At 52.2% G+C, this 21786-nt stretch overlaps 2 protein-coding genes and 1 long non-coding RNA gene across 5 annotated transcripts; 1 reads left to right on the top strand and 2 right to left on the bottom strand.

Moving 5' to 3' along the window:
* Positions 1–2770: 2770 nt before the first annotated feature.
* GARIN4 (golgi associated RAB2 interactor family member 4) lies at positions 2771–4907 on the bottom strand. Its single transcript, XM_025429870.3, has one exon. It carries the CDS (start codon positions 4535–4537, stop codon positions 2885–2887), a length of 1653 nt encoding a protein of 550 aa, XP_025285655.1. The 5' UTR covers positions 4538–4907; the 3' UTR covers positions 2771–2884.
* A 2768-nt stretch (positions 4908–7675) lies between these two features.
* Positions 7676–10104, top strand: LOC118355290 (uncharacterized). Its single transcript, XR_007411829.1, has 2 exons — positions 7676–7862; positions 8782–10104. It is a non-coding gene; the product is annotated as an uncharacterized LOC118355290 (long non-coding RNA).
* ATF3 (activating transcription factor 3) lies at positions 9435–20482 on the bottom strand. 3 transcript variants are annotated; one of them, XM_025429872.3, is made up of 4 exons: positions 20246–20482; positions 15422–15665; positions 12415–12522; positions 9435–10886 (listed from the first exon to the last, which is right to left on the bottom strand). In XM_025429872.3, exons 2-4 carry the CDS (start codon positions 15659–15661, stop codon positions 10689–10691), a joined length of 546 nt encoding a protein of 181 aa, XP_025285657.1. In that variant the 5' UTR covers positions 15662–15665; positions 20246–20482; the 3' UTR covers positions 9435–10688. The 3 variants fall into 3 exon arrangements, with proteins under 3 accessions (XP_025285657.1, XP_025285656.1, XP_025285658.1); XM_025429871.3 differs by lacking the exon at positions 20246–20482 and adding an exon at positions 18441–19202; XM_025429873.3 differs by lacking the exon at positions 20246–20482 and adding an exon at positions 18495–19202.
* Between the last annotated feature and the right edge of the window lie 1304 nt (positions 20483–21786).

The raw sequence follows: 21786 nt of genomic DNA, 5'->3' as shown, positions 1-21786 counted from the left end.
CAGGATCAGGTTTCCTCATGTCTGGCCAGGATTAATGCCATGGCTTGCTGGGGGATCCCCTGTCTCCAGACAGCCCCCTGCCCATCAGCTGCCCACCCTGGAGCCAGAGAGAACTTATTCCCATCAGGCGCTGGCTTTCAATGGCTCCCCAAGTCCAGGACATTCACACAGGGCCCCAGGTACCCGAAGATCCAGCTGCCTGATTCTGTGGCCTCATGGCCCTCTTCTCCCCTTGCGCTCCAACCAGCAATACTGAAATACCTGTAATTGCTCAACACATCGTGCTATTTCAAGTCTTTGTACTTTGCACACATTCTTTTCTGTTACCTGCACCTCCTCCACCCTTTACCCTTGGCTCCCATACTTCCTCCACCAGCAGTGCCCTGTTCATCCTTAAAACTGCCCATTCCTCTGTGAGCCCTTCCCTGACCCAAGATTCCTTCCCATGCCCCGGAACCCCTCCTCTGAACAGATCCCGTGCCCTGAACAGGCGTATCTCCTTGTATCTGTCCCTCAGAGTTGTGATAATTACCCAAGCCCTTCCAGTTTTTTTCCATCCACCCTGTAGCTCCCCGTGGGACACGGAGCTGGCACTCAGTAGGTGATACGTGAAAGGAGTCGCCCCATCCTTCCCCGCACCATCACCTCCACCTGGGCCAAGTCCCTTAAATGCTCTGAACTCCCATTTGCTGATCGGCAAAGTGGAGACCTGTGAGAATCAGAAGGGGCCACATACATTAAAGAACTTTAACCGGCTAAGTGCTATTAAGCAGAGAAATGCTATGCAGATGTCTTTATTTCCAGACTAGTGTTTACCTGCACTTGCCTGTGTGGAAATCAGAAGATCAAAGGAATGTGATGTGATCTTTTTCTAACTTCCCCACCTTGAGTCCAGGGAAAAGCTGGTTAAGAGTAAACCATTAATTTTGTCTCCCTGCAGCTCCTAGTCTTCTCTGAAACTCTGGGTTAATGATTCTGAACTTGTTTTCCTCCAAGGGCCAATCCGTATCGTATCTAATCTTTGGCATGTTCTATTCTTTAAGAATAACTTGACTCACTCCAATAGTTCTCCATCCTGGGGTTGCAAACTTTGTTTTGCCAGAAGAAGTCATGGATGTATATGGGTCTCTGTCTTCCTTCCTCACCAGTGCCCTATCCCATGGCCACCATTCCCTTTACCAATAGAAGCCACACACTGAAGGTCCAAGCAACACGGATGCTGTGACTTCATGTGAGGTTTAAGGATTTGTTTTCTGAACCCCAGAAACTTTTTTTACATGGTTTCTCCATACCAAAGTTTAATTAGTGTCTGTGGGAGGATTATAGGGAGATTCCAGACTGGTCCCTGGAATCCCAGGCAGGAGGTCTGTTTATGTCTGTAGTGCAGGTCACACAGAGGCTAGGGATAGAAGACTCCGAGCCAGATGCTGCTTAAGGGTGGTCTGGACACTCTCGAGATAAGGCCAGCTGAGGGCTGTGAGCTCACTGAATTAAAAAACCAGCTCACAGCGGCTCACTGTGAGGAGTTTCCCAGCTCCCATCCCTCCTTGCCTTTAACCAGTACATTTGATGCAGAGTTTTGGAACATAGGGGTGGGAATGCTTTGCATAAAGAAGCAGATCACTGTTCTGCAAAGGTTCTACTGTGTGGGGCCAAGAACAAGTTAACTTTTCTGAGCCTCAGTGTTTGTATCTGTAAAATAGAGATATTAAACAAAGGAGTTAAATTCCATTTATTGTAGGTATAGATCCATTTATTGTAGGTAGGTATAGATCCATTTATTGTAGGTATAGATGATTAAGAACCCGGAACCCAATTTAAAGGAAAAGGCATTGGTTAAGGTGTGTCCAAAGCAGTAACTTCATCATAACTGCCACAGCAAGTCTAAGGGCCATTCTGCCGTAATGTGAAAGCACTATGACACACATCTCCTGTGTGTACCTTGTGACCCTGTCTTGCCTTTCCACCCTGGAGAAAACCATTGTCCCGAGTTTTGTGTTTACTATTCCTTTGTTTTTGTCACAGTTATTTGACAAAGTCATTTAAAGTGTTCTATAACATACATTATACATGTCAATATACATTGACATAGAGATTGACTATAGAATATTATAGAACAGTTCAAATAACTTTGTCAATGTATAGTCAATCTCTCTATTCACATTCTAGTGTATTATCAATTGTGCTGATGGTAGTTTGGACCACTTGCAGTGTTTTGAAACATTCTATAAGCGTCTTAAAACAGGCGTCTCTCCAAGGTATATATACCAAGGAAAGAACTTGCTAAGTCTGTTTGAGAATCCTCCCTGTTTTGATTGCCAAGAAATGCTGCTGTACCCCTCTTCAACGCAAGAAATGCTGCTCTATCCCTCTTCCCTCCATTGACTAACCTGCTCTTACTTGGTCTGCGGACCTCCCAGACCTGGATTTATAAAAACAGAGAAATGGTGGAGGTAGAGCTTTCCAGGCCATTGATGGACTCTCAACCGTGGCCCTGAGGACCAAGCCACACAGGCCTTGGGGGCAAGATGAAGCACCCCTTTGGCTCTGAGCATGGGTGTGAGGTGGGGGCTGCCCTCGACTAGACCCTGGGGTCTCGGGTGGCAGCCCGGCTGACCTCACACAGAGCCCACTGTGAGGTCACTAACTGGACTGCAGGACCTCACAGAACCCGCTGTGAGGTCACTATTGGGCTGCAGGACTTAGAGAGATTCAGACAGAACGCAGCATGCCATTCTCAGATGCTATGTTGGTTTTGTTTTTTTTTTTTAATTTTTTTTTTTTTTTAATTTCAACTGCAGGGAGGAAAGCTGGAATGGGGTCTCCGGGGTGGGGGTATTCCCCGAGCCCCGCTGCCCTGTGCAGCTGCCGAAAGCTCTGGGTCCTACGAATGGGCTCCGAAGGTCACTGTCTCCAGGATGCCGTGTGTCCCGCTCCCCGCGCCCGCCAGCTGGCCGCTCTCCGCGGCCTCGAGGATGGCCTCCATGCCGCCCCCCTCCGCGGTCTTGGCCAGCGCGTCCACGCCTCGGCGGCGCGCGGAGGCCACGGTGCGCGTCGCGAGGTTGGCCCTGACGTTCCTCAGGAACACGCCGATCCTGCTGAGCCTCTTGCGGGCGGAGCCCGAGCTGGCGGTGGACGCGCTGCGCCCCGACCTGTGCGAGGTCCGGGACTCCGTGGCCGCGGGGGCGTGGCCGCCCGAGGGCTGCGCGCGCCGGGCGTCCCCGGGGCTGCGGCGGCCCCGCTCCTGGTCCTCGCGCGCGGCCCTGCGGCCGGCGGAGGCCCGGCTGGAGGCTTTCCGGGGGCCCTTGTCCCCCGAGGCCTTGTGGCGGCTGTCGGCGGGCCTGCGGCGGCGCGACCCGCGGCGGGCCCGCTCCTTCTCGCGGCGCTCCCTCCGCTCCCTGCGGCGCCCGCGGCCCCTCCCCGCCGGCTCCGCCGCGCCGCCCGCCCTGCGCGCCTGGGTGAGCCGGGCCGCCGCCGCGTCCTGCGCCGCCTCTCCCGCCGCCCCGGCGAACGCCAGGGCCTTGCTGGGCTCCGGGGAGAGGCTGGTGGACGAGTCCGAAGGAAACCCCGGGGTCTTGGCGGCACCTGCCACGGCCGCTGCCGCGCTCTTGGGGGACGCGCTGGGGGCGCCCCCAGGCTTGGTGATGGCCACGCCCAGTGCACCTGCCGCGGTGCCGGCCGCGATCGCCGCCGCGAACCCCGCCGCTGTCCCCGCCGCCGCCGCCGCCGCCGTTGCACCTGCCGCCGACCCCAGGGCGAGCTCTGCAGCGTGCGTGCTCCGGGAGGGTTTGTGGGCGTCCCGAGGGGGCCCCTCCCCGCCAGCAAAAGCGGCAGAGGTGGCCCCGGCCACCTCGGAGACCACGTGGAGGCTCCGGATGCTGACCTGGTCCTGATCCCCTTTCCCTTGGAAATCGGCCCCTGCCGCGCTCCTCCCGTCCTCTTCCTCAAACTCGGGCATGCACAGCATGTCCCCCGCCGGGATGGCGTAGGTGCTGCTGTTACTGTCCACCGGTGGCCGCAGGAGGTAGATGAGCTTTTCCCAGTGGGCGAAGAGGTCTTCCCGCCCGTGCAGAGGCGGGCTCAGCTGCAGGTAGCACGAGCGGCCCGTGGCGAACTTGAGGCGCAGCTGCTGTTTCTCACGGTCGTGAATGGAGATCCTCACGAACTTCAGGGGAAGGAGCCTGGTGAGCTCCAAGGCCTTTGCAGCCTTGCGGCCTTTGCCCTTGGCGGCCTGGCCGCGCCCGTGCTCCTCGCAGCCCGCGGCCGGCCGGGCCAGCAGCATGACGTCCGGGAGCGGCAGGATCGGGCTGGTGGATGCGATGCCCACCGTCACCATTCTCACCCGGTTGTGCACGTCGATGACTTCTCCCCTCTTGGTAATCTGGATAAAGTCGCTTTCAAAAATAGGCGCATACTTGAATATGTCGTATTCTCCCTTGTGCAGTTGTCGCTGCAGCTTCCCCATGGTGGTGTTGAACATGCCCACTCCCGAGCCGCTCTGGGCCGTGTGGTAGGGGAGCAGGGACTCGGTGTTCATGACTGCCTCGTGTGACAAGCAGTGATGGCAAGGGCCGGGGGGCCCTGGATCTTCTGTTCCTCAGCCTCCTCGGCACAGGCTGCAGCAGCGCTCCTGTGCCCCACGCGTGGCCCTCCGGCAGGTGTCTCCACCCCACCCCACCCCACAGGCCCTCCCTTTGCCTCAGAGCCTCCCAGAGGGATGGCAGAGGTCGGGGTGGGGGCTCTGAGGACTGCAGAGGGGATGCTGTAGGGTGCCTGGACCTCAGACTGAATCTCTGCAAGGGTGTAGAGATGGATGGTGGGCTTTTCCACCTCACCTCTGCCCCAGATTTTTTATCTTCCTGAGAGACTGCAGTGACCACTCTCTTGGCCTAAACCCCAGCGCAGCCATATTTATCCTCTGCTGCCCTTTGTGACCTGTCACTGTCACATACCCCTTTGTTCCCATCCCCCAGACACCCCCTCGGGGCAGGGCCACCATCGTCCCCACAAACGCCCCACTACCCCCACAGAGGACAGGTCCACCCTGCCAGGGACTCAGGTGGGTATCAAAATAAAAACTTCAAAAACTTCAAATGGAAACATATTGTGTGGGGACCTTTTTTTTTCCTACCTCAAATTCAAAAGATTCAGCAACTGGACAAAATCTGTAGGAATGTAAGATGATGTGCTACATTTGAACCATGGTTTCATTTTATCCACAAACCTAGACTTGGCAGCCTTGGCCCTTTGCCTGCCCTTTCATAAAAGCACAGTAAACACTGTAAACACAGTAAACACAGCCATTGAGAATGACATTTAAAACTGCATCGCTGGGCGGCACGGGTGGTTCAGCAGTTGAGCGCCTGCCTTTGGCCCAGGGCGTGATCCTGGAGGCCCGGGATCGAGTCCTACGTCGGTCTCCTGGCATGGAGCCTGCTTCTCCCTCTGCCTGTGTCTCTGCCTCTCTCTCTCTCTCTCTCTGTCTCTCATGAATAAAAAAATAAACTCTTAAAAAATAAAACTGCATCGCTTCAGTACCACGCTATGTTCCACACATGACCAACACACGACCATGAGAATCCATTGAGTTTGGTACTGTTGTTACCGCCCCGTTTCACAGGTGAAGACATGGAGGTGGTATCATTGGCCTGACTCCACAGAACAAATAGCCTGGGTGCTGAACTTCGTTATTCTCTCTCAAGACCCTCGGTTTTCTTCCCTTCTTCCCTAGTGAAATGAAGTAGGGGGCTGAGATGTCATCTTCAATTCCAAGAGCCTGGAAAACATCTTCCTGCAGCAACTTCCCTACCATGCGGAAGTGGTTTGGAAGCAATAACACCTATGGGGGGTGTGTACCATTAGACCTCCTGCTTATTGCCACTCCCACAGAGCTAGCCACAGAATGTGTGATTTCTAAATTGCTACTGGAAGCCCTGAGAAGGGGGTGCCTGGGTGGCTCAGTAGGTTAAACGCCTGCCTTCAGCTCAGGTGTCTGCCTTCAGCTCAAGTCATAATCTTGGGAGTCCTAGGATCGAGTCCCATGTCAGACTCCCTGCTCAGCGGGGGGAGGGAGGGGTGTCTGCTGCTTCCTCTGCCCCCCCCCACTTGTGCTCTCTCAATGTTTTTATTTTTTAAAGATTTTATTTTTATTTACTAGAGAGAGAGAGAGGCAGAGACACAGGCAGAGGGAGAAGTCGGCTCCATGCAGGGAGCCCGACGTGGGACTCGATCCCGGGTCTCCAGGATCACGCCCTGGGCCAAAGGCGAAGCTAAACCGCTAAGCCACCGGGGCTGCCCTATTTGTTTTGTTTTGTTTTGTAAATTTTTTTTATTTATTTATGATAGTCACAGAGAGAGGGAGAGAAAGAGAGACAGGCAGAGGGAGAAGCAGGCTCCATGCACCGGGAGCCCGATGTGGGACTCGATCCCGGGTCTCCAGAATCGCGCCCTGGGCCAAAGGCAGGCGCCAAACCGCTGCGCCACCCAGGGATCCCTGCCCCTATTTGTTTTTAAAAAGAAAGTTCTGAGAAAGATACCTGCTCCCAACTCCTATCTCCCAGTTTGATGTTATGCCTGACATCCTACATTAGAGATTTATTCCTTGAAAAGAAAGGCTATCTTTCTGTTAAAATACACATACCTGGTCATCAACACGTGAATGGATAAGGAAAATGTGGTCTGTCCATACAGTGGGATGTTTTTCAGCTGTGAAAAGGAAATGAGGTTACTGGTACCTGCTACAACATCGATGGATCCTGAGAACATGATGCTAAGTGAAAGAAGCCAAACACAAAAGGCCACATACCATATGATTCCAAGCATATGAAATATGCAGAGGAGGCAAATCCAAAGACAGATTAGTGGTTGCCTGGGGCTGGAGGGAGGGGACAGTAGGGAGTGATGCTTAATAGATACAGGATTTACTTTGTGGGGGATGAAGATTCTGGAGCTATATAGTGGGGATGGTCACAGCATTGTGAATTGTTGAATTTTATACTCTCTAGAATGGGTATAACAGTAGATTTTATGGTGTGTTATTTCCTCTCTCTCTCACACACACAAATATCCACTCCTGCTCAGAATCCTTTAGAAAGGTCAGTGGTGTGTGACATAGAGCAAGCAACTCAGCTTTCCGTTTCCTCATCTGTAAAATGGGGATAACAGTTGCTGTGAGGATTCGATGAGATAATGCATGTGAAGTGTTGAGCATATTGTCTAACTCAATAAATAGTGGTCCTTATTAGCATTCATCCCCCACTGGCCCTTGAAGCCTCCGTGTGAATTCCTTCCTAAGAGCAGTTTTTGAGAGGACAAGTGGGGAAGCGTCTGGGGTTAGAGCCACTACGGGAACACAGAAGGGATGCTCAATGGGCAAAACTGGCCTCCTCTGAGGTTCTACCTCAGGCTGATCCATGACAACACAGAGAAACTGAACACAACCAGAGCATGGGATGGCTTACCATGGGTTTGGGGTTCTTCAAAGTCCATGGGGGAGAAATTAGGATCAAGATGGAAAATAGCATTTTAGCTCTTGGCAGAAAGTGAAAGTTTGAATTCCAAAATCCCCCCCCCCCCCCCCCCGGGGCCAGAACCCTTTAAAACTCTTTATTCTGAAGGAGGTGTCAGGCCAGATGTCAAGGAGAGGCAAGGGGACAAGGGTGAGGTGAGGACAAGAGACAGGGTGGGCTCCTCGTGCCAGGCCAGTGTGACATCACCACCCAGCAGGGGGCAGCCTGGTGGAAAGACACTGTCAAGCCAGGTGTCTGGCTCTGATGGAGGTCCCACCTGAGCTTAAACCCTCAGCCCCTCCCAACCTGCCCTCTTCATCCAATGTGAAACAAGAGGAACTAAACAGTTGGATGGTAAACATTCATCCTTTTAAATTTTTTTTATTTTTATTTTTTTTAAGATTTATTTATCCACTTATGATAGAGAGAGAGAGAGAGGCAGAGACACAGGCAGAGGAAAAAAACAGGCTCCATGCCGGGAGCCTGATGCGGGACTCGATCCCGGGACTCCAGGATCGCGCCCTGGGCCAAAGGCAGGCGCTAAACCGCTGAGCCACCCAGGGATCCCCCTCATCCTTTTTCAAATTAAAAGTATCAAAACATTAACTTGGCCCCAGAAGACAAAACTTTTTAAAGCACTCGGTAAACGGAGCTTTCAGTTCCACTAACCATATACAGTGTATTTTTGGGATCAAGTTTTTTGGCCATAGCCACCACCACTCTTGCCAATTCATTGTTGTCTGCGGCCACTCACAAACTGTCTTGAGTTTTCTAACAGCTGATTGGTGGCATCTACACCTACAACTAGAGGGTAAAATGCAAGGAATTTGCCCCCCTTCCCTTAAAAAAAAATAGATGAGCTCCTGAAAGCTGTGGCGAATGGCACTTCCACCAGATGGCTCTTTACAGATTGGGAAGTATCCCTAATGCGCAAATAAAGCCACAACACGAGGACACTTGTGTCACAGGTGATAGTTTAAAGGAAACATACTTGAGTTCGAGGGAGCAGGCTCCCCATTCAGGTACGTGAATCTTACCATTTAACGAAGCTAATATATCTCTGAAGAACGACATTAGTAGGAGAGTAGCCAGTTGTTATTTCCTGTGAGGGATACCTGTGTGCACGGGCGAAGAGTAAGGGGGCTTCGTTCCATTCTAGACCTAAGGAATCATAAGCCCTCGAGATTCCAGAAAATCAGGTGGGATACCTTTCTTTGTATCGTCACACCTATCCCGTCTCTTCCTCCCTCTGTTCTTTCCTCATATTTGAAAGACATACCTGCAACAATCAGACACATGTGTGGACATAATTGATGTAATTGAGCAAATAAGAGGTGCTCCGTGGCAAAATGTACGGTGTCAAGGTGAACATCAGGTCTACGTTTTCAGCGTCTGTACATTCCGAGAAACACAGTCAAGGTATTTAGCAATTGGGATTTTATTTTATTTTTATTTTTTTTAAAGATTTTATTTATTCATGAGAGACACGGAGAGAGAGAGGTAGAGACACAGGCAGAAGGAGAAGCAGGCTCCATGCAGGGAGCCCCATGTGGGACTCGATCCCAGGACTCCAGGATTACGCCCTGGGCTAAAGGCGGCGCCAAACCACTGAGCCACCGGGCTGCCCTGCAATTGGGATTTTATATCAAACCTCTATCTTGACACCAAACGGCCTAAAGGTTATACTTGGTTGGCGCCGTGTTCCAGGGTTTGTCAATGAGAAACAGCATCATCCAATGCCACAGACTGAGGAACAGGGTTGAAAGTCAACGATCTCACCTGGTGGCCCCCCAAAGAGCAAAGGGATGACACTTGGGAGAATTTTTAAGCTAAACGCCCCTCCCCATCAATGGAGAGGGAGGGGATGGAGAATGACTAGATTTCAATGAGCAACTGATTTAAAAAGAACAGAAACCAGTACAACACTTAAGTTTACCATGTCTTGGTTCCAATATTTATTGTACTGACAGGTTAGGAATACTAGGATAAATAAGTAATATATTCTCTTACAGAAAATTGTAATGACACTATTAAGTAGGATTAAACACTCTGAGGATTTCACAGAAACATCAGAATTTAAACAGACAGTAGCCAGAGTCCTATGGCCAGTGTGAATGACCTCTCACAGCAATAAATGCTCTGGGCCAGATTTCTACAAACATCCGCCTGACAAACAATGCCATTAACATCCAATAATGCTAAAGCCTAGGCATCACCTGGCTTCAAACTTGTCTCCACTGAATGTGGTTTGCAACTGCAAGAAAAGGAAAATGGAATATTCTTTGGCTCTGCTGGCCTAGAAATAACTCCTGACCTAAGTCACTGAGTGGAGAGTCCTAGACCTTTGGAAGTTGGACTTTCTGCTTTCTTCCTGTGACATTATAACTGAGTTTGTGACAGAGGACCTGCAGTCATGCCCATGAACTCTGCGTTAATGCCTGGGTGCCACGGGAAAGGCAGCTTTCTCTGTTGACACAAAACCGCACTGCTCGCCAGCAGAATTCTGTTCTCCCGGAGCTGATGAGCTCTTCTGGCCACCTCAACGTTTTGTAAGACACTGCATATGGTGATAGCCCCCTCAAACTCTCAGCAGCCAGATCTGAGGAAAATCACACCGGTGTGCAAAACAAACATCAGAAGAGCACAATGCCTAGCTTTGACACAAATGCCTTACACACAGTAATTCCTGTACATAACAGCATGTTTGCTAGAAAGCACAACCCTGGCCATTGTACAACTTCACTAAATGCCATTCTCACTCTGTGTCCCCGAGGAGTGACAGTGGTAGTGGCGGCGCAGGACGTGGCCCCACACCACCCACCCAAGGTACAGACACTTCTTGAGCATGAGTCCTAATGGTGAGAGTCCTGGTTTCTGTAGAATCCAGGCAAAAGATGGGCAAGACCCTAACCAGGGGCCACCTACAGCATCCAAGAATAGCCAGTAAGTTAAGGCCTAAATCTTGGCATTGAGACAAAAGATGCCCTTGCCCTGGTCCAAAGTCCACTCTGGTGCAGAGAGGAAAGGCCCAGCTGAGTCATCAAGGGCTCTCCCGCCTCGATGGTCCTTCACTGCCAGGATGCGAGAGGTGCACAGGAAGTCAGATCTCCAATGGCTTCAGGGTTTGGGATGTAGTAGGTTTCGATGAGGACTCCCCAGTTGCCCCCATACCACAACTGCTTAGCTTTGCAATGTTCCTTCTTTTATCTGTTGGATAAAAAGGTTTCTCTCATCTTCTGGAGTCCGCCCATTCTGAGCCCGGACAATACACGTGGGCCGATGAAGGTTGAGCATGTATATCAAATGCTGCTTCTCGTTCTTGAGCTCCTCGATTTGGGCCTTCAGTTCGGCGTTCACACTCTCCAGCTTCTCCGACTCCTGGGGGACAAGCAACAGAATTATTAGCCAAGAAGCCATGGTTCCAGTGAAGAGGGGCTGGCCTTGGGGCGGCGGTGGCCACACATTCGGGAGTTCATCAAGCTGGGGATGGCCTGCGGAGGGGAGTGCCGTGGGCTCGCTGGTCCAGCAACCCCGCAAAGCTGGGACAACAGCATGAGGTCTGGGAGAACCCAGACCCTGGAGAGAAGCTTTTGAACTTGGAGGCTTCTAGAGATGCCCTTGAGTTTCCACTGAAGGTTGAGGGTGGGTTGTGACTCTCATGGTAAGGAGGCTGCTGCAGAACCGACAGCTCACCGATCTCCTTTGTGTGAGTCCAACAGCCCCCGTGCAGCTCTCCCGAGCCCCCGAGAGCCTTGAGGGCTGGGGAGAAATGCAGACTCATGGTATTCAGGCTCTCGTGAGTCACCAACTTCAGTGAGAGGTTCACCTCCCCAGAAAAAATGTACATGGCAACACACACAAAAGGTCTCAATTTTCACCACCTCTCTTGAAGCAATCAACAGAATCCTTGGGGACCTGGAGGACCTGGGCAGAGACTCAGCGCTGGCTTGTCCACACCTGGGGGAAGGGGACACAGCCATAGGACTGTGCTACGGCCCGCCCCACCTGCCCAGAGATGCTGTGCCCATCTGTACCTCTCCCCTCAGAAGGGGAATTAGCTGAACACAGCCACGAGCTCAGACTGTGGGAAGAGCCCAGGACAAGGGAGGCAGAGTTACCAACACACAAGAGGGCCAAGAAAAAGAGTATAACCACTGCTTGCAGTTTAAGGAAATAACTTGTTTGAAGAGATTAATTAAAGGCTTTTCATACTGAGCCAAGTGAGAACTGGCTGCTTCCTTTTCTCGGTAAAAACGGGTGAGTGAAGCTTCTTTAACTGGGCTGACATATCCTGCAGCCTGGAAGCTGCTGGACGTGTATGGACGAGCCAAGACTGCTGGGAATCTGGGCAGCAGACAATCTGTGGTTTTTAATTCACACACCTGCTGCTTCTACAACCAGAGTTCCCTTCGATGGTGCTAACAGCTTTGTTACCTCCTCATTCAGCAACTGGCCTTTCTGTTACCAGCTACACATCCTTCTTGGGAGACTTCTAGGCAGGGCGCTTTTGGACTCTCCTTGTGATGGGAACATGAGGTTGGCAGGGGCAGGCATGAGCAAGAGGAGGGGGCCAGAAGGGGAAGACTCTCTCTCTCCTTCCTTCCTTCCTTCCTTCCTTCCTTCCTTCCTTCCTTCCTTCCTTCCTTCCTTCCTTCCTTTCTTCTTTCCTTTTCTTTTTCTTTCTTCCTTCCTTTTCTTTCTTTAAAAGATGTACTTATTTATTTTAGAGAGCCAGAGAGAGTGAGTGGGGGCAGGGGCAGAGGGAGAGAATCCACAACCAGACTCCCCATTCAGCGTAGACCCCACTGCAGGGCTCGATCTCACGACCCAGGAGCTCATGATCTGAGCTGAAACCCAGTCAGCCGCTTCACCGACTGCAGCACCCAGGTGCCCCGGGCAGACTCACTTTCTGCAGGCACTCTGTCTTCTCCTTTTTCTTGTTGCGGCACTTGGCAGCTGCAATCTTATTTCTTTCCCGCCGCCTCTTTTTCCTTTCATCTTCTTCAGGGGCTACCTATAAAATTCAAGAGACCACACACTTAATGGGAGGGAAGAATTACAACCCGCCTTCAACGCACTGCCTTTCGTTGCAGCAAAAACTGGCAAACCAGGACAGCCCCCCTGCGAGGAGGGCTGAAGAAGTCAGGTCCCAGCCTCTTACCTTAATCCCCTCCACACAGCCACAGGAACGAATAAAAAAACAAAATCGAAGAACTACCAGTTAAAGTTACATTGGCAATATTAGTCAGTTAAAATTCAGTTTATTTAAAAAGTGCATTTAGATCTTGAAATGAGTTGTATATCCAAAATGATAATTGTCTATAACACTTGTCAATCGCTTAGGGCAGAAAATAGATTCTGTTTGGTAGATATGTCCTTTCTCCCGGATCCAGGAATGACCTCAGGAACATCACCTAGCCACCCCTTCCCTCCTGCCTCTTCTTTGATTTGAGACCCAAGGGCACCCCCATCCACCTCCACCTTCACCCAGAGCATAAAAGCACCTCTTTCATGAATTCAAAAGAAGCCCGTGGAGCCCTTGGAAAAGAAGAACCCAAGCGCATTCCCCAAACAAAGTGGCATTATCAGCCTATGGGCTTGGTGCCACCTGTGGGTGGTGAACATGAACCAACCATTGATTCATCCAGCAAACAAATACTGACCTTTCCTCTGTGTCCTACCCTGAGTCAGCCACGGGGGTCCTCAGAGAACAAAACCCTGTCCTGCTTTAGGATCTGGCCTTCTACAGAAGTTGGCTCTGATCCTGACTTTGTCTCATGACGGATGGGAAACCTATGAAGTTCAGCTGCTGGGCTTGGCTTCGAGGCCACAGGCATGGGCTTGAGTGGGTGTGGTGATGGTCTAGGCCGCTATTGTCACTCACTGCTCTGGATAGCAGGAAAGGACATGGAGGCCACACCTCAAACCAAAGAAATCCTGGGACACAGTAATCCCCTCAGACCTGTCTTATTACTAGTACTTTGGATCAATGACAGTGACTTAGCTTGCAGTGAGATGAGAGGCCTCATAGTTTAGAGAAACAAAGTCCGAGGGGAAAGCAGGGCAAGGGGCAGTTCCACCTTTCACATCCTGGATCCCAGAACCCCACAGGCAGAGACATTTGAGTTAAACTAAACTGGCTCTGAATCCCAGCTTCACCACCTATTAGCTGAGGGAACTTAGGCAAGTTACCATACTCTTCTGAGCCTGTTTCCCTCACTTGTAAAATGGGATCAATAGTCTTATCTATCAATAAGGTTATGAGGAAGGTCAAATTAAGTCAGATATATGTAAGATTAAAATGCTCTGCAGTGTTTGGCTTATAGCCAGTGCTATATGTAAGCCTCAGTGACTATCATTATTAACCCCACCATCGATACCTTCATCAAGTACTCGGTAATTATAATACTTCCTGTGCAACCCTACAGATACTTTGGGATAGATGGGAGAGGATTCAGGGTTTTTCTCACATGAGGAAGTACTTGAAAGTAGAGCAAATCTCAGAATCATACACTGTCAGAGATGGAAAAGGCTTTCAAAAACCATTCAGTTTAATCCCCTCACCGTACGATGTAGAAAGAAGGCACAGAGTGGCCAGGAGCAGTGCATCAAGGGAGGCCCAAGAATCACTACCCCCTGGTCACCAGACCAGTAGGCTACAAAGTCTGGGTGTAAACCCAGGCCTTTGGCTCCTTGTCTTGTGTCTTCTCCGGGACATACTACCTCACTCCACCTGTTGCCTTCTTCCCAGAGGTGACAGGGACCCGGTGGAACAGACTCCAACTGCCCAAACGTACAGGATGCGTATGGGTTTCATAGGCTCAGAATTTTATTTTAAGATGAGAATTGCAGCAAACCAAGGGGACTTGAATAATTAAAAAGGTCAGTTGGTGCATTCTCTTCCCAATAGGAGAACTTATTTGTGAAAGTGACCTAAGATCAGAAGGTCACTTAGTAAACACGCAATCAGTGGATGAGTTGGGTGGCTCTAAAGAGTTTTTCCAAGGAGCAGGAAATATTTTGGATGTCCTCTGCCCTGGACATCTGCTTTTTCCTATGAAGAACCCTCCAAATACCCTTGCAAAATTCTTTTCTTTCTTCTGTGGGGATCCTACTACTTCTCATGACATGAGATTATCTTGAGATAACTCAAGATGTTTGAAGAATTAAAAAAAAAAATTCCTTGTGTGTCCCATGGCCCACCTAGCACTGTGCAGTATTAGAGAAGGCAATGATGACCTCCCAAGGTTAACTGGAGCTCAGGCAATGCCTCCAATGATGCCGTCTGGATACAGCGTCATATGGTAGTCCTGGCTACCAGTCATCAAATGTCGACCATCAGCTAGACCCCTAGCAAATGCCATCTTGTTTAACCCTTAGATCAGTCCCATGCAGGAGTCACTATTATCCCCACCCCCTTTTATAGAATCATAAAGATTCATAACCAACTTCCTTTTAAACTCAGTTCTTTTTTGGCCAGTTCCACTTACCCTTGACCAAAGACAGTGATCGTGGCAATTAAGTAAGCATGATACACTCTCATCTTTTATCCACGAGGGGAAGGCCCACAGAGTAGCCAAGACCTCCACTCTGAGGTCCTCCAGCCACCACTGCATCCCCAGCAGGCACCTCTCAAGACTGTCGCCACATATGTGACTCCAGGTGTCTCATAAAAGGTTGCTCGATGGGGAAGAATGCAAATGGCAGAGATAGAAGTGAACCTGGAGCAGAAGCTGCTACCAGGGTGGTGAGCATGGCTGGCTGGTCCCTGCTCCACAGTCTGGCGGCCCAGGTCCCAGCAGTGATGAACACAGTCACTACACTCTGTGCAGCCCCACGCCCGGAGCATGCCTGGCATGGTGGGTAGATGATGAATAAGCCCTGGAAGAACGGGCACCTCGGAGAGGACCTACCTCAGTTTTCGTGACTGTCATCTCAAGGGGCCTGCCGCTGACGGTGACCGACTCCAGTGCAGAGGACATCCGGTGACAGAGGTGCTTGTTCTGGATGGCGAACCTCAGCTCTTCCTTGACAAAGGGTGTCAGGTTAGCAAAATCCTCAAACACCAGTGACCCAGGAGGGGACAGGCAGGGGACGATGGCCGACGCACTGACTTCCGAGGCAGAGACCTGGCCTGGGTGTTGAAGCATCATTTTGCTGAAAGAAATATCGAGACCCAAACTACTTCAGGGATTTAGGGGTACGGGATCAAGTCTCCCCACACCTGCGGCCTCCAACACCAGAGCTGTACCCCCAGAGGAAGGTCGTGAAAGCCTTCAGGCTTCTGTTTTATTTTCATTTCATGCCATCCTCATCTTGGGTAAAACAGGTTCTTAAGATACACAGCTCAGTGATGTAGATAAAATGCCTACTTGAGGGCAGCCCTGGTGGCGCAGCGGTTTAGTGCCGCCTGCAGCCCAGGGCGTGATCCTGGAGACCCTGGATCGAGTCCCACATCAGGCTCTCTGCATGGAGCCTGCTTCTCCCTCTGCCTGTGTCTCTGCCTCTCTCTCTCTGCATATCTATGAATGAATAAATAAAAATCTTTAAAAAAAATGCCTACTTGAAGTTTACCAGAGGTGGCATTTCAGGCTATTCTGAGTTCAAGAAGCTGTAAGTTTTGGCTGGTGTGCATATATGCAAATGCAGCCTCAAACAGTCCTGAAAGAGGAAGAGCTTTTAAAGGAAAAAAAAAAAAAAAAAACCAGTGAGACTCTTACGTAACCCCATTTTCAGTCTCTATTTTGCAAAGAAACTTGGAAGGTATCTGAAATCAGGTTGAATGTGTTATCAGCAAACAGAAGAAAAAGTGAGGACTTGGGGACCCTCGGAGTTGTGCAAGGAGTTGAGGAAGTAATGCATGAACGTGCCCTGGAAAACATAAGGCAACTGGGAAGCCTCCCAGGGATCCCTCCAACCCCGCTGGCTCTGTGGGGTCATGGTGGCAGGGTGGCTCATCACTCTCTGTGACCTTAAACACTTCTGAATAGAGCATCCTGGCCTCTTAACTGACTCCCCCTTAAGATCTGAAATACACCGAGGGAGGCAAGAATTCCAGGCCAACCAATACCACTACTGACTCTTCAAAGAAATCTGGGAAACGCATGTAATTCTCTTCCCAAAGCCCTGTGTTGTGAGCCAGAACTGGTGTCCCTCCAGCAATTTAATCGTATCATCTTAGGACGGAGGGAGGATACTTCTCGGCAGGTGATGAACTCTGGAGAAACCAGCCTTCTAAAGCCCGAGGCTTAAGATTCTCCCGTGCATTCATGTTTTCCCTCCCTTAACCAATTTGATTAAAAAACCCAGTAGTTCAGGGATGGAATTCAGAGCTACCACTGGGCTGGCCTTTGTTTGGGGGCCTGGATGGCTCTCCTGTAAAAGGGTAGTTTGAATTCCACTGCAGTGGAGTACAGTCCTGTTTCAGCCCCAGTTAAGTTTATTAATGAGCTCTCGGGGCTTGGGGTCTGCTGTTTGGGACTGGTTTCTTTCCTTCTTAAAGTCCGCAGTCCCGATGAAAGAAACTGAAGAATGTCAGTGGTATGGAATGTTTTTTATGAAAAGCATTGGGTGGGCTCACTTGGGGGATGGAAATGGGTGGTAAAAATGCTAAAAGCCTTTCGGAAAGGAGAGCAGCTGTATCTGTAGAGATTTGAGCTTTCTCTGCATTCTGCTAAAGCTTAATTTCTTCAGATACTTTCTAGTTACTCCTTTACTGATTCTCTTAAGGTCTGATTCAGCCCAGACTCAGGCTGTGTCCCTACAGGGAAAATGAAGTTAAATCTTCAGACAACTTTTCTGAAAGTCGAGAGCTGCCAACATTCCCCCTCACTGAAGAACAAAAAAATCTGTGTGGGGATTTTTCTGAGTTGGCTTTCCACATTGATCTTAAAATTGCCCAGACTTGCTACAAAGAACCTGCATTTTGCTTTTGCTTCATTATCTTCAATCAGAAACCATGTCATATCTTTGGCAGTTTCATCATTTTCAAGAAAGTGAAACTTTACTCATGTATTTCTTTAACTGGAAATTCAACTCCCAGATTTTATTTCCTAGTAGTTACAACAACGCTGTGTTTTCACTTTTAATTTTCAACTCTTCACACTAAGTGCTGCTCGTAAAACATCTCACGGTATAGGAAGCCAATACTGATCTTTCACTAACTTCCTATCTTGGTCTTTATCCCAGCCTACCTGAAAACTGTTGGTGTAAGGCTGGGGCTTCATGAACAGGCCTATGATCACTACCACTCACAAGCTGAGACCCCACTGACAAGCCACTCATACCTTCTGGGCCTCAGTCTCCTCATCTGTAAAATGAGACCAATATCACCCCAGCACCATCACAGAGCAGTCAAGAAGACCAAACAAGAGTCACACAGGTGGATTTACACACCCACTGGATAGCCATTATTACTGTGATTCCACTTTCCCCATTTCAGGAAAAACTCCAAGTGTTGTTGTCAAAGCAAGTTAGCTTCATTAGTTAGTTCCAGGAATTAACTGGAACCCTAATGAAATTCAGGTCATAGTTTCCTTTGCACTTTGATTGACCCAGAGCTCCCAACACACCAGGTCAGTTCTACCCCACTATTTATTTGCTGGCAAAAGCTTGTTTCTACTGCTCTTATATACTTAAGAAATAGCCAGTGCTCACACATGAAACCATTTCTGGTTTCTCTGTTGTCCTGGTTATGTACTTCCTCCTCTCCAGGCGGGGTAACACTTAGAATCATTGACCCTGTTCCATGCCCAGCCCACTGAAAAGAGAAGAAATCATGGGCTCTATGGAATGGGATATAATGCCTGATATTAGAGGCAACGGAGGTCAGATCTTCATCTTGCAATTGAGTAACATGAGATCCAGGAAGATAATGACTTGGCCATAAAGCAGGTGACTGGCTCAGCTCTCACCAAGCTGTTGACCACTCACCCACTGCTCATTCTGCTTCACCACCAACAGAGATCCAACACCAAGAGGACTAACCAATAAGGCAAATGGAGAATAGAGCCACTGGCCAGGTAGATGAAGGGTCAGTAGTCTTAGTAAACTGGTATCCACCACAGAGGAGGCGTTGACAGGACTGGCGCAGGGAGGGAACACAGAAGAAAGAGAACAATGGAGCAAACGGGCCAAGAGGGGTGAGGTTAGAACAGGAAGGATGGGAAGGTTCCAACAGTTGCCATGGGTTCTGGATGCTGTATCTTAACCACACTGTTAGCCTGGAGTGTTACCTGTCACTTTGTCTCTGAATTCATCCAAACGATAACAACCACAAACCCCTCTGCCACTCCAGTCTTTTCCAGGATATCCTCAAGGCAAGAGTCTCTATGCTGTAGAATTATTCTACACCCAATACTAAATACAAAACAAGAAAGGCAGTCATAGCAATCTCCCCTTCATTTAAAGATGAGGAGGCCTCCAACAGATGGGACTGTCACCCACACCGAAATAGATGCATTGGGAGACCTCCTGAACTCTCTAGCACATCCCCCCCCTAAATTGCTAAATCAAGGGTTTAGCAATACCTTTAATTGTAAGGATGCATATGTGACCTCGGTAATAGAATCAGGGAAAAGTAAATGGTTCGGAGGAAAGAAGATAAGTAGATGAAATGAAAATGTGGTGTAAGGCAGCAGAGAAGGAGAACCATTGGAACCAATGTAAAGAAGTTTAGGAAGGGAAGACATGCTCCATTGAGAGGTCCCCTCCCCCTCATCCCCTCCAAAACCGGTCAGGGTCATTAGAGACCCTCAGTCAAGTCATTCAAGTCTTCTCACCGGCCCCCTTTCTTTTGGTTACACCACCCTGGAATCTGAAAAACTTCTGCCAGAGAGGACCTTACGGGTTGTCTGTCCCAACCATGACTTGGGGCTTCCAAACAGGCAGAGAGGGAGCCAGCACTTCTCCCAGCTGGGGACACTGAGGCTCAAAGACACGAAGCGCAGTATCAGCTCTCAGGGTCCCGGCGCTAGACCACAAGGGCATTCTCTCAATTATCTGCGCTGGCTTCGCACCCTGGCTTCCTCCAGGTGGGTCTCCGTGGGCGAAACGCAGAGCGACCCGCGGGCCCGCCGGGGCAGAGCCACGGGCGCAAGGCGTGGAGAGCCCCGGGACAGGGAGCTCCCGCGCAGGGGCTGGACGCCAGCCGGGCCGGGAGATCTCCCCGCCTTCCGCCCCGGGACAGCGACGCGAGCGCTCGCCACCTCGGAACTTAATCCCAAGGAACTTTCGCTCCGGGCTCCGGCGCGGTCGCGCGGCCCGCGCTCCAGGGCGCGCAGGGCGACCCCCAGCGGCCGCGCCCGCGCCCGCGCCCCCGGCGGCTCGCCCGGCCCCCTTCCATTCATTCGGGCGGGCTCCCGGGGCGGCCGGCCTCGGTGCCCCTCCGCGGGCCCCGGCACCACGCGGAGGACGAGCGGGCCAGCGCGCCGGGGAGCCTCCGCCGCCCGGGCGCACCACCTCCCCGCGCCCGCCCGGCCCGGGGTAAGCAAGCGCCGAGCGCGGGGAGGAGCGGGAGCCCGACCTCTCGGGCACCGCGAACCTTTCGCGCCCCAAGTCAAAAGAGAAAGTTCTCTGCGAGAAACTTCCCGCGGCGCCGAGGAGCAGCAGCCTCGGCGGGGAGAAGCTCCGGCAGCCGGAGGCGGAGCGCGCGGGTCGGGCACGGGCGCCGGGGTCGCGGGCCCGGCGGTTAGAGGGGCGCAGGGGGGGTGAAAGCGGGCCCCCGTCGCGGCGCTCACCTCCCGTCTCCACTCGGGGCGGCCAGGGTCCGGAGGGCGGGCGGGGTCGGGGCGGGGTCGGGCTGTCTGTCTGCGGGGCGGGCCCCGGGGACTCACGGCCGGCGCGCGGGCAGGCGGGTCGGCTCGGGCTCGGGCTCGGGCTCGGGCGGCGGCGGCGGCGGCGGCGGCGCCAGGACAGCGCTGGGCACTGCGCGCCTCGCTGCGTGCGACTGTGGCTCCGAGGGCGTTGCATCACCCCTTTTATAGCCCTCGGCTGGCGGCGGGCCAGTTTACTCCGGGTTACGAGTCCGGCTGACGTAATGCTATTAATAGCTTCCCCCGGGAACCAGCCGAACTAGGCTGGGCCGGGGGGAGGGCGGGGGAGGGGCCACCGGGGGAAGGGAGGAGGGGACCCCGGTGATGCAAGCGCGGGGAGGAGCCGGCCGGGCCGCGCTCCCCCGGCGTCCTGCGCCGGGACACGCAGCCGCCCGCCCTCTCTCTCCATATCAGGCCCGGAGCCGGCCGGGCGGGCCGCCAGATGTGCGTACTCGCCGCTGCGTGTTCCAGGCATGAGCCAATGGTGCCCAAGCCAGCGGCATGACTGCACTGCGCTGGCATCTCTCCCTCCGCTAGGCTGGGGGATGGGGGCAGACGCGGGGCGGGGCCTGGCCGCGGCCCAGTCTAGGTGAGGCTGGGAAGCGGGCACGACCTTCCTCTAAAATGCGTGGTCATTTTCTGGAGCCTCAGGAAAATACCCCTTCCCCGGCCGCACGCCGCCTTCCCAAGTGGGGGGTGGGGGTGGGGGTGGGGGAACAGGGAGGGTCCGGAGCGCTGGTGCGCGCGGTGGGAGAGGTGCCCAGACGCCCCCTGCGTGAGCCCACGCGGTTACCCGCCGGGGGTGACCTCCGCGGCTCGGCCCGCTTGGAGTCGGCGGGTTGACCCGACCGCGCGGGGCAGCGCTCGCGGGCACCGGGCGCCCCCACCCGCAGCGCCTGCGCCCCCCGCACGGGCGCACACGCGGCACCGCCTCCGGGCCGGCGGGGAGCGGGCCTCCCGGGCCGGGGCCAGGGCCAGGACCGCGCCGATTAGGGTTTTTTTACAACCGCGAAGCATTTGAAATGGACGGGCACTTTCTCAGCGAAACGCACGCAGCGCGGAAAGACGAGAGAGCTGGAAACCCAGAGGCGACTTGGGCGCCACGAGTGGGGCCGGGGCCGCGGACGGACCAGAGGGGGCTTTGATCTGCGGGGGCGGGGGGTGTCTCCACCCTCTTACGCTAAGTTAAGGAGGAAACCCATCTTCGCCTTTCACGTGTTTTTTGTTGTTGTTTGCTTGCTTTTGGGTTTTTTTGTTTTTTTGTTTTTTTGGGTTTTTTTTGCGCCCAGAGCGGAATTGGCCGGGACGGGACGGCGGGGAGTGGGGGCGCACTGACCGCAGCCGAAATGAGGCCCAGTTTCAAAAATTCCTCCGACACTCAAGCCCGGCTGTCGGGAAAGGGGGGGGGGGTCCTGTGGCCCCAGATACTAGCTTGGAGCTTCAGCAGAACTGGATTTGAACCCTAA

Source organism: Canis lupus, chromosome 7, assembly GCF_003254725.2.
Source record: "Canis lupus dingo isolate Sandy chromosome 7, ASM325472v2, whole genome shotgun sequence".
Lineage (NCBI taxonomy): Eukaryota > Metazoa > Chordata > Mammalia > Carnivora > Canidae > Canis > Canis lupus.
This window is presented reverse-complemented; position numbering and strand designations above follow the sequence as displayed.

Bases quoted from the DNA above. Each gene is read 5' to 3' on its own strand.
- GARIN4 (XM_025429870.3), bottom strand. From the start codon at position 4,537: ATGAACACCGAGTCCCTGCTCCCCTACCACACGGCCCAGAGCGGCTCG.
- ATF3 (XM_025429871.3), bottom strand. The intron at 12,523-15,421 runs GTAGGTCCTCTC...TGAATTTTATAG, and splicing joins TGACAGTCACGAAAACTGAG to GTAGCCCCTGAAGAAGATGA. The intron at 10,887-12,414 runs GTGAGTCTGCCC...CTTGTCCCCCAG, and splicing joins AGACAGAGTGCCTGCAGAAA to GAGTCGGAGAAGCTGGAGAG.